The 10,441-nt window shown below is 42.8% G+C and overlaps 1 protein-coding gene across 1 annotated transcript; it reads left to right on the top strand.

The window, feature by feature from the left end:
- The first annotated feature begins 468 nt into the window (after nucleotides 1–468).
- arf1 (ADP-ribosylation factor 1) lies at nucleotides 469–9,881 on the top strand. Its single transcript, XM_034303735.2, has 5 exons — nucleotides 469–605; nucleotides 4,418–4,591; nucleotides 4,786–4,896; nucleotides 5,047–5,171; nucleotides 6,985–9,881. Exons 2-5 carry the CDS (start codon nucleotides 4,447–4,449, stop codon nucleotides 7,144–7,146), a joined length of 543 nt encoding a protein of 180 aa, XP_034159626.1. The 5' UTR covers nucleotides 469–605; nucleotides 4,418–4,446; the 3' UTR covers nucleotides 7,147–9,881.
- The last annotated feature ends 560 nt before the right edge of the window (nucleotides 9,882–10,441 follow it).

The raw sequence follows: 10,441 nt of genomic DNA on the forward strand, positions 1-10,441 counted from the left end.
TGAAACAATGAACCTTTAAAGAAGGAAAAATTCAGCAAAATATGTAAAATAGAAATCTAAAACAAATAAATAAATAAAATAAAAAAGAATAAGACACAAAAGGAAAGAAAACAATTATAAAAAAAAAGATAAATAAAATGAGAGAGATGCAAACAAACAAACAAACAAACAAATAAATGAAAGAAAACAAAAAAGAAGAGAAAAAGAAAACAAATCAAGAACAGAAAACAAGCAAGCAAGCAAACAAACAAATTACTTAATTAATTAAAGAAAGCAAAAAAGACGAGAAAAGAAAAGAGAAAAAAGGAAGAAAAGTGGCCAAGAAAGAAAAAAGACAAAAAAGAAGAAAAAGAAAAAGAAAATAATAAACTGATATTTAACTGATGTGTCACATTCATTAAGACTTCATTAAAAACGGATTTAAATAAAAATGACTTAATTTCATTTAATTAAGTTTTATTTTCCATCGTAGCTCTTGTAATTGTGGCACTGAGGTAAAGTTGATTAGCGGGAACGGAAATGACGCAGGAGTCCCTGACGTGGCCGGAAGTGCCGCCATCTTGAGGAAGGAAACGCCTTGAAGTTGAAGAGGAAACAAACTAACTGTAAGCAAACTAACTCTTTATTAACTCATAAACATGATTTTTTATGCCCCGAATCAGACAGAATAATTGATTATAAGTGTTTTCTTTAAGTTGTGTAAGTGTTGTGGGGAAAATAATAGGTGTTTTCATTTTATTTCCGTTTTTACGAGTTAAAGCTTGACAAAGAGATAAATCAGTGGCTAGCTTAGCTAACGGTAGTTAAGGCGCTACTTTTTCTGCACCCGTATTCCGGAAAATCCCGCCTCCATGTTGTCATTGGCTGCCTGCTCGCGGCAAGACGCGATTAGCCAATCAGAGCGCAGGAAGTTTCACAGCACTAGCCAATTGTAAAACAGGGAGGTGGGGTTTGTCGAAATACGGGTAGGGAAAAAAAATAAAGCTGAGCTGTAACAGACTAGCTGAGGAAGTGAGTTTTTATCTGAGTAATTTTACCAGAAAGATGGAGAAATATTTAATATATTCGCGAATCATTCATTTTTCTTCAGAGTTTACAGTGACGTAATAATGTTAGTTGATTGCTCAGGTAACAACACAGTTATTTATTTAGTTATTCAGCTCTGAAGATTGGGGTTTACTGTTGATTAATTATACACTCTTCAGTGATTAAACATGAATTATTTGTGGTTCAGCTGTGTTTGGATCAGTGTTTGTCCAGCTCGGATCCTGTACGATTGGAGTTCACACACTTGGTTCAGGTGCTCAGGTGTGCTCAGGTGCGCTCAGTCACATACTTCTGTACTACAGGAAGTGTGAGTGTACATGACTATCTAGAGCAAATGTAGCAGAGTAAAAGCAGGCGATACAATCTCGAGTATAGACTTGTGTTTTAACCTTAAGACTTTCAGGAATGGTTTAAAGCGTGTGTGAGAGAGAACGCCGCACTGACCGTCTTCTCTTTCAGGGAATAATGAACATCCTGACGAGAAACTCGGACACTTTCACATTCAAACTGAGACACACTCACCACGCAGGAAAGAGTCATCAGATCATATCAAAACATTTCAACACGGATATGCAGTCGCCCTAAACCCCGCCTTTAACCCCGGGTTACTGTCGCTCTAAACCCCGCCTTTAACCCCGGGTTACTGTCGCCCCAAACCCCGCCTTTAACCCCGGGTTACTGTCGCCCCAAACCCCGCCTTTAACCCCGGGTTACTGTCGCCCCAAACCCCGCCTTTAACCCCGGGTTACCGTCGCCCTAAACCCCGCCTTTAACCCCGGGTTACTGTCGCTCTAAACCCCGCCTTTAACCCCGGGTTACTGTCGCCCCAAACCCCGCCTTTAACCCCGGGTTACCGTCGCCCTAAACCCCGCCTTTAACCCCGGGTTACTGTCGCTCTAAACCCCGCCCTAAACCCCGGGTTACCGTCGCCCTAAACCCCGGGTTACTGTCGCTCTAAACCCCGCCTTTAACCCCGGGTTACTGTCGCTCTAAACCCCGCCTTTAACCCCGGGTTACCGTCGCCCTAAACCCCGCCTTTAACCCCGGGTTACTGTCACTCTAAACCCCGCCTTTAACCCTGGGTTACTGTCGCCCTAAACCCCGCCTTTAACCCCGGGTTACTGTCGCCCTAAACCCCGCCTTTAACCCCGGGTTACTGTCGCCCTAAACCCCGCCTTTAACCCCGGGTTACTGTCGCTCTAAACCCCGCCTTTAACCCCGGGTTACTGTCACTCTAAACCCCGCCTTTAACCCCGGGTTACTGTCGCTCTAAACCCCGCCTTTAACCCTGGGTTACTGTCGCCCTAAACCCCGCCTTTAACCCCGGGTTACTGTCGCCCTAAACCCCGCCTTTAACCCCGGGTTACTGTCGCCCTAAACCCCGCCTTTAACCCCGGGTTACTGTCGCCCTAAACCCCGCCTTTAACCCCGGGTTACTGTCGCTCTAAACCCCGCCTTTAACCCCGGGTTACCGTCGCCCTAAACCCCGCCTTTAACCCCGGGTTACTGTCACTCTAAACCCCGCTTTTAACCCCGGGTTACTGTCGCCCTAAACCCCGCCTTTAACCCCGGGTTACTGTCAGTTTAGTCAGAAATCCCGACTGTAAAGAGTTGAGCGATCGTCCTGTACTCTGCGATCGTCGCCAGACGACTCAATGTAACTGCGACCCTTCGTTCCGCATCGATAGCGGCTCGGAGATGAGTGTTTCACTTTCGTAACGTGGTCTCTCAAAGCGTTTACCGAAAACATAGAAGTCGTTCGTGTCATTAGAGCGTGGCGTATCCAGTCACTGTTGGGAAATTAGCGATGAAACGCCACCGGTGGTGACTCCTGGGGTCAATGTATAGTTTCCGAGTTGAGGACGGAGCAGTAAACAATGACGCTACTGTACAAATAAACGCAAATCTCTCCACGCTTAAAAGAAATTCAGAATATATTCATATCATTTGTTTCTCTGTGTTTTGCTTCTTTTGTCTTTTTGTTTTCGGAGGATTTACGTAGCGACACTTTTTCTCACTGATGAGAAATCACGAGACGAGCCGTTATTTAATCCGGTCGCACGCTGGTTTTATCCAATCATGGTGCAAATATGCAAATAAGAATGTTAACCCAGGGTTTAGAAGTGTACAGTGTGAAACGTGAGATCATAAATACGCAGGATTAATTGTTAACCCCGGGTAAAGTATGAACAATGTGAACCATGATAACCCAGGATTCTGGCTACCCGGGGTTTAGTATGACCCACTATTTCAAGTTAAAATGAAAAGCCATTTTGTTAAATGTTACTCAATGTCAAGTACAGTACTGTGCAAAAGTCTTGGCACCCTATTTTTTTTTTTTTTTTTTTTTACAAACTTTGTTATAGGTGTTTATTTTCTGACTTCTACATTATTGATTCAGTACAAAAACATTTTAGATTCCAAACATTAGTTTTCCAGCACAAAATGAAATGTTACAGAAAAATGTTTGTATGTCAGTAAAGAAAGCAGCAGATTCCATAAGAGACACTTTTCAGATAAAAACATAATGAAGGCTGCTGGGTTTCGCTGCAGAAATAAGAAGCGAGTCGACAGTCAAAGTCTCCAGAAGAACTGTGGCTGCTTCCGCAAGATGCTCAGTAACACTTCCAGCTCATTTCCTTATAAAACTGCACACACTGCACCTCAGATACTGCTTTATTTATTTACAGTGAAGGATCGTCACACCAAATATTGACTTTGTTTCATTTATTACTGTTTACTGCTCTTTATAGTATTTTTTTAAAATGTAGAAACATTTAATTTCATTATTTTTGAAGGCATCTTTGCTCTACAGCATTTCTTTGCATGTGCCTAAGACTTTTGCACAGAACTGTATATAATTATATTTCATTTTCACTGTTAAACAATTAGAATACCTGAGTATTGGTGTGTTTTGCTGGTTTTATTATTTAGTTTAATCTTTACCTTCCTACACCATGTAGGCAATGAAATAACACTTCCTCCACCATATCAAGTGCGCTATAGCTTCAAATTACGAATCATTTGGGATTCAACCAAATGCAGATAACTGGGAAGACAGTGATGTAACTGTTGATCAGACGTGACTGTGTCAACGTGTATCCCTGAATCCGAGTTATTCTGACACAAAATGTGTTTTATTTGAACCAAAAACGCAGAAGTGTAATGTCAGGGAGATTTGTAGGTGTTCACACACAAGGTGAATTTATTTATTTAATTGTTTTTGATTATGATCTTATTTTACTTTTGCCTTCGTTGCACAGCGAGTGAAACGCTACGACGTTCCCCAGCAGAGCGTCTACAGCATGCAGTACCTTTCAGTTTGTGCAGTAATAAAAGAATTGTTAACCTAGCTCTGTGTGGGTTTCAGCTCAGAAGGAGTTACAGCACCTATCCAGGATGGGAAACATTTTCGCAAACCTCTTCAAAGCCTTTGGTAAAAAGGAGATGAGAATTTTGATGGTGGGACTCGACGCAGCAGGAAAAACCACCATCCTGTACAAGCTGAAGCTCGGAGAAATCGTTACTACTATTCCAACTATCGGTAAGCGCTCGTCACTGCTCGGGTGCCGTGTTTACAGTTTGGCCATGAACGAAATGTACACAGTGTTCCCGAAAAATCTTGATCAGCCAAGATGTGTCAGGTTTTGCTTTGGAGCTAAAAGCCTAACGTAGCCAACAAGAGTGTTACTCGATAGACTCTTACTGACCGAGTTTGCTTTGTTTCTGTGATTTCAGGGTTTAACGTTGAAACTGTGGAGTATAAGAACATCAGCTTCACTGTGTGGGACGTGGGCGGTCAGGACAAGATCCGACCCTTATGGCGTCACTACTTCCAAAACACACAGGGTAAAAAACAAAAAAACAAAACACTTCTATGGAAGGAAAAGATTAAACGTTAACTTTTAACTACTAACTAAAGCTAAACGTCATATGGGAAGGTGCTGTGTGTGTTAAATATATGGGTGAGTGTAATGGTGTGTGTGTGTGTGTTTGTAGGTCTGATCTTTGTAGTGGACAGTAATGACAGAGAGCGAGTGAACGAGGCCAGAGAGGAGCTGATGAGGATGCTGGCTGAGGACGAGCTCCGAGAGGCCGTGCTGCTCGTGTTCGCCAACAAACAGGTGACCTCTCATACTGACGTGTTACAGTATAGATACGCCGAACTCTTTGTGCAGGGTGAAAGCGGTACCAAAACAAAAACGTGATTAAATATGAAAGTATAACGCTGATCAGTTCACTTGGCTACAGTCATTGCCCTTCAAGTGGCCCTTACAGTTATGTTACAGTATGTTATGGCCCTATACAGTTTGTATCCATCCTTGGTACAAGCGGGCACCATTACTGCATCCTTGGTACAAACGGGCACCATTACTGCATCCTTGGTACAAACGGGTACCATTGCTCCATCCTTGGTACAAACGGGCACCATTGCTCCATCCTTGGTACAAACGGGTACCATTGCTCCATCCTTGGTACAAACGGGCACCATTGCTCCATCCTTGGTACAAACGGGCACCAGTGCTCCATCCTTGGTACAAACGGGTACCTTTGCTCCATCCTTGGTACAAACGGGTACCATTGCTCCATTCTTGGTACAAACGGGCACCAGTGCTCCATCCTTGGTACAAACGGGCACCAGTGCTCCATCCTTGGTACAAACGGGCACCAGTGCTCCATCCTTGGTACAAACGGGCACCATTGCTCCATCCTTGGTACAAACGGGCACCAGTGCTCCATCCTTGGTACAAACGGGTACCTTTGCTCCATCCTTGGTACAAACGGGTACCATTGCTCCATCCTTGGTACAAACGGGCACCATTGCTCCATCCTTGGTACAAACGGGTACCATTACTGCATCCTTGGTACAAACGGGTACCATTACTGCATTGGTACAAACGGGTACCATTGCTCCATTCTTGGTACAAACGGGCACCATTACTGCATCCTTGGTACAAACGGGCACCATTACTCCATCCTTGGTACAAACGGGCACCAGTGCTCCATCCTTGGTACAAACGGGCACCATTACTGCATCCTTGGTACAGACCGGTATCATTGCTCCATCCTTGGTACAAACGGGCACCATTACTGCATCCTTGGTACAAACGGGCACTATTACTGCATCCTTGGTACAAACGGGCACCATTACTGCATCCTTGGTACAAACGGGCACCATTGCTCCATCCTTGGTACAAACGGGTACCATTACTGCATCCTTGGTACAAACGGGCACCATTGCTCCATCCTTGGTACAAACGGGTACCATTGCTCCATCCTTGGTACAGACCGGTACCATTGCTGCATCCTTGATAGAACCAGGTACCATCACTCTATCCTTGGTACAGACCGGTACCATTGCTGCATCCTTGATAGAACCAGGTACCATCACTCTATCCTTGGTACAAACCGGTACCATTGCTGCGTCTTTGAAACAATGAGTAACGATTCCTGTGTAATGGACAAAACCAGGTTTTGGTACCCTTGGTACTGCTTCCTTGGTACAACTAGGTACCATCGCTGCATACTTGGTATATCCAGGTACTGCGGCTGTATCTCTGGTACAACCAGGTACCATTGCTGTGTTCTTGATACAACCAGGTCCATGCAATCAGGTACTGTTGCTGCATCCTCGATACAGCAGGGTATCATAACTGCATCTTTAGGACAACTAGACACCATTCCTGCATCATTGCGGTGCAAAATTAAAAAACTCTATCTTCATAAACTGTGTGTGCACAAGTCTATTTTTTTCTACTTGACAGAATACAGTTATAATGTAATGAGTCATCCACATCTTCCACCCTTTCACAATCCCCTGTCTACTCTCACATCCCGGAGCAGCTATAAACTCGTACTATGGTTTTCGGGTTGTCAGGTTTAGTAGCGTTTCATGTTATTAAAATTAACATACATGTGTGGGGATTTTTTTTTCAGGACCTGCCTAATGCTATGAATGCTGCAGAGATCACAGATAAGCTGGGCCTGCACTCTCTGCGCCACAGGAACTGGTACATCCAGGCCACGTGTGCCACGAGCGGAGACGGCCTGTACGAGGGACTCGACTGGCTCTCCAATCAGCTTAAAAACCACAAATAATCCTGAACACCTACCTTCTGTTTATCCTTCTACACTGTAGCGCTCTCATCTCCATTCAGTTTTAAAGCAGAACGTGCCGGAAGCTGCTCTCCTCTCAGACTGGTCAAAGTGTGCTGACGGAGACACACACCTCTAATACTTTTACAAATAATGAGGCAGCTTTTGGAGCGCTCTTATGCAACACTAGGCGTGTGCCGATATTAGACCGTAGTATATCGATAATTGAGAAACTTTTTAAGGTTCAAGGTAGTATTAAATTTTTTTTCTCCACTTTTTAAACAGCTCTTGTACTGAAGAAGTAGCTGGTTAACGCTGATTCCCAAGATGCCTGCACTGATCGTGTTACATCAGCTAGCTGAATGGAACCTATAACCTTGGGATTCAAGGAAAAGCTCCTCTTAAGGTTGTAGGTTGCGTTTAGCAAGTTAACATACATTGATATGCTAGCTAGCATTGTTCTGCTATCTATGAACATGAAAAAAAAAAATTTACCCGAAAGACCTGACTTGTACATTTTATATATCACGATATACTGTGATTATCGGCACATGCCTATGCATTATATATATACAGTATATATATAAAGATATAGATCTATACACTCAGACTTTCCTGTTCTTTTTATTGTTTTTATTTAATCACAGATGAACTGTAGTGGGTAAATCTTGAAAATTGTCACATCCTGTATCTCTCCTTTCAGTTTTTTTTTTTTTTTCGTTTTTGCTTTGTGTACCCTAATGGTTAAGACGTACTGTAAAAGACTTACGGACTACGTAGAGGAGGTCAAGACAGCATGCACATAAACACACACGCACACGCACACGCACACGCACATATATACATACACACACTACCTACAAAAATAAGGGGCAAAACAAACCACAAAAACGAATCAGCAATCTCCCGCACCGAGACCAGCATATGTTTATAGAATAACTAGCATTAGCATATCAGATTGTATCAATATCAGCAAGGTCTAGCGTTACTGGAATTGGGTTAGGCGTATATTTATATTGTGACAAACATAATCATCTAGAAATCATTCCTAGGTTGGACAGACAATTTGAAAATTGTCTGATGCCAGTTGTCCAATCTTTGCCCCAAAATTCCCCCTATCTAGGCAGGCTTCTCCCAAATCTGAGCATTCATGACATTATCATGACGTAGTGAATTACTGATTATGACTAATTTAGATCCTTGGTAGTTTATTTGGAGTGCATGATACATGAGACTTCTGCAGCATCGAGAGGAAAACTAATCACCGTCAAATCTCAGGTTAAATCACGCTTTGCCTTTACGACTCGAGAAGCTGAACAGGGCTTTGTTTCGGGCGAGATTTATTTTCTGTGGGTGTTTTGTTCATTCCAGTTTAGTGTGTTTACTGTGTGAACTGGATCAGGTGTGTTACAGCAGGTAACACAGTAAAGTGCGTGTGTGTGTGTGTTTGGGGGTTTAGATCATCGAGCCCTAGTTAGGCTGCAGAGTGTGCACTACTGAAACTACAGCAAGTAGATTCATGCTGATTTCCACCAATTTTAAAACCTCTTTTCCTTTGACATGTGGTATAATCAAGAGACTTTTTCTTTTCTGAAGATAATCAATTTTTCATTATAAAATGTAAATTAAACCCCCCTTTTTTATATATATAGAAGTCTTACCATGTGTGTCTGTAATCATCTCATACATTAGTTTCTTATAAATTCACTCTGCTACAGCAGACATGTGTTTTGCTTACTAAAACTTACCTGGATAATGTTTGTATAGAAATTTGGCTGGCTAACCTAGCTACGAATCGTTACTGTTGTCACGCTGGATAGTAAGATGTGGATAGAACAGTGTCATCAGTGTCCTCTAGGGCTCCTCCGGGGTGTGTGTGTGTGTGGGTGTGGGTGTGTGTGTGCGCTAGCAAAGTAAACCCTGACCGCTCAGATCATCAGCTGCTCTAATCTCTGCTAGAACTCGACATTAACAGAACTGACTCCAGGTTTTGGATGTTTAAAGGTCAACCGGTTTATCAGTTGGACCTCGCTTACTTTTTTACGCTGCCTTTCCTGCATCCTGAACAGTAGACGTCTCGTTATGACCGCCTGGCTTCATGCTCTGAAATACTGAGAATGTGACATGGTACAGCAATATTAAACACGCAACAGCGTCGTATTTTAGATATTTTTGCTGTGTTGGTGTTCCTCGGTGCCTTCGTGATCTTCGTCTGAACTCAGTACCCTTCTGGGACTGTTTTTGTTTTTTGTTTTTTTTTTCTTTTCATTTTGTGTTAGTATAAACTGAATGAAAGTGTTCCTTTTATTTTCCTGTCTAGTTTCGTACACTCTGGTTTGCTTACGTTGGGACCAGGCATGTGCCGATATTTAATCTCACGACGTATCGGTTTACGATGTTATTACGGTATTCTGCTAGAAATGTATGAATTGCCTCTTGAATCGTCTTCTCAGAGACAATTCTGAGTTAAAATAATCGACTCCTTGCCAACTCCAGAGTGATGTACTGGATATTACGTGATACAATATGGTGCCTGCTGAATATCGTGATGTATCGTACAACCGATAATCAGCACATGCCTAGTGGGGACAAAAGTATTTCTGAATCTCATGAAATATGTCTTGTTGTGTGATTCTTTAACGTGAATGTTTAATTTTTTTTAATGCAAACTTGTCTTGCCTTTCATTTTGACAGAAAAGCAACGTAATGAAATGAAATAAAATTAAAAATGAAAATCATGCTTCTGTTGTTTCCTTTTGCTTTCAGTTTTAGTAAAGTGCATGTGCCAGGGCTGGGTGAGGTGATTAGATTGCGTAACACTCACATTAGTGTGTGTGTGTGTGTGTGTGTGTGTGTGGTGCGGAAATTCAATTCAATTCATTTTTATTTGTATAGCGCTTTTTACAAAGGTCATTGTCTCAAAGCAGCTTTACACAAACAAAAGTAAAGTGAAGTGTGTGTGTGTGCCGTCTCTGATGAGCAAGCAGGGCGACGGTGGCAAGGAAAAACTCCCTGAGATGGTGATAGGAAGAAACCTTGAGAGGAACCAGGCTCAACAGAGAACCCATCCTCATATGGGTTTACACTGTAGTGTGCGTGTGTGTGAGCACAATGTGTGTTGGTGTAGTCCATGGAAAACAGCTGAAGCGTTTTCGTGGCAGTGTGAAGCATTGCCGGTGGACAGGTCCAGAGTGAAGGGGGGGGAGGTCTGGATCACCGGCAGCTCAGGAGTGTAGCTCGGCAGAAGGAGAAGGAAAGTGGTTAGGTACACTCACAGTCACCGTGTGGAGATAAAACT

This window comes from Pangasianodon hypophthalmus, chromosome 4, assembly GCF_027358585.1.
Source record: "Pangasianodon hypophthalmus isolate fPanHyp1 chromosome 4, fPanHyp1.pri, whole genome shotgun sequence".
Taxonomy (NCBI): Eukaryota; Metazoa; Chordata; class Actinopteri; order Siluriformes; family Pangasiidae; genus Pangasianodon; species Pangasianodon hypophthalmus.

Excerpts from the sequence above, each read along its gene's own strand:
- arf1 (XM_034303735.2), top strand. The coding sequence starts at position 4,447 with ATGGGAAACATTTTCGCAAACCTCTTCAAAGCCTTTGGTAAAAAGGAG. Across the intron at positions 4,592-4,785 it reads TACTACTATTCCAACTATCG|GGTTTAACGTTGAAACTGTG; the intron begins GTAAGCGCTCGT and ends CTGTGATTTCAG. Across the intron at positions 5,172-6,984 it reads TCGTGTTCGCCAACAAACAG|GACCTGCCTAATGCTATGAA; the intron begins GTGACCTCTCAT and ends TTTTTTTTTCAG.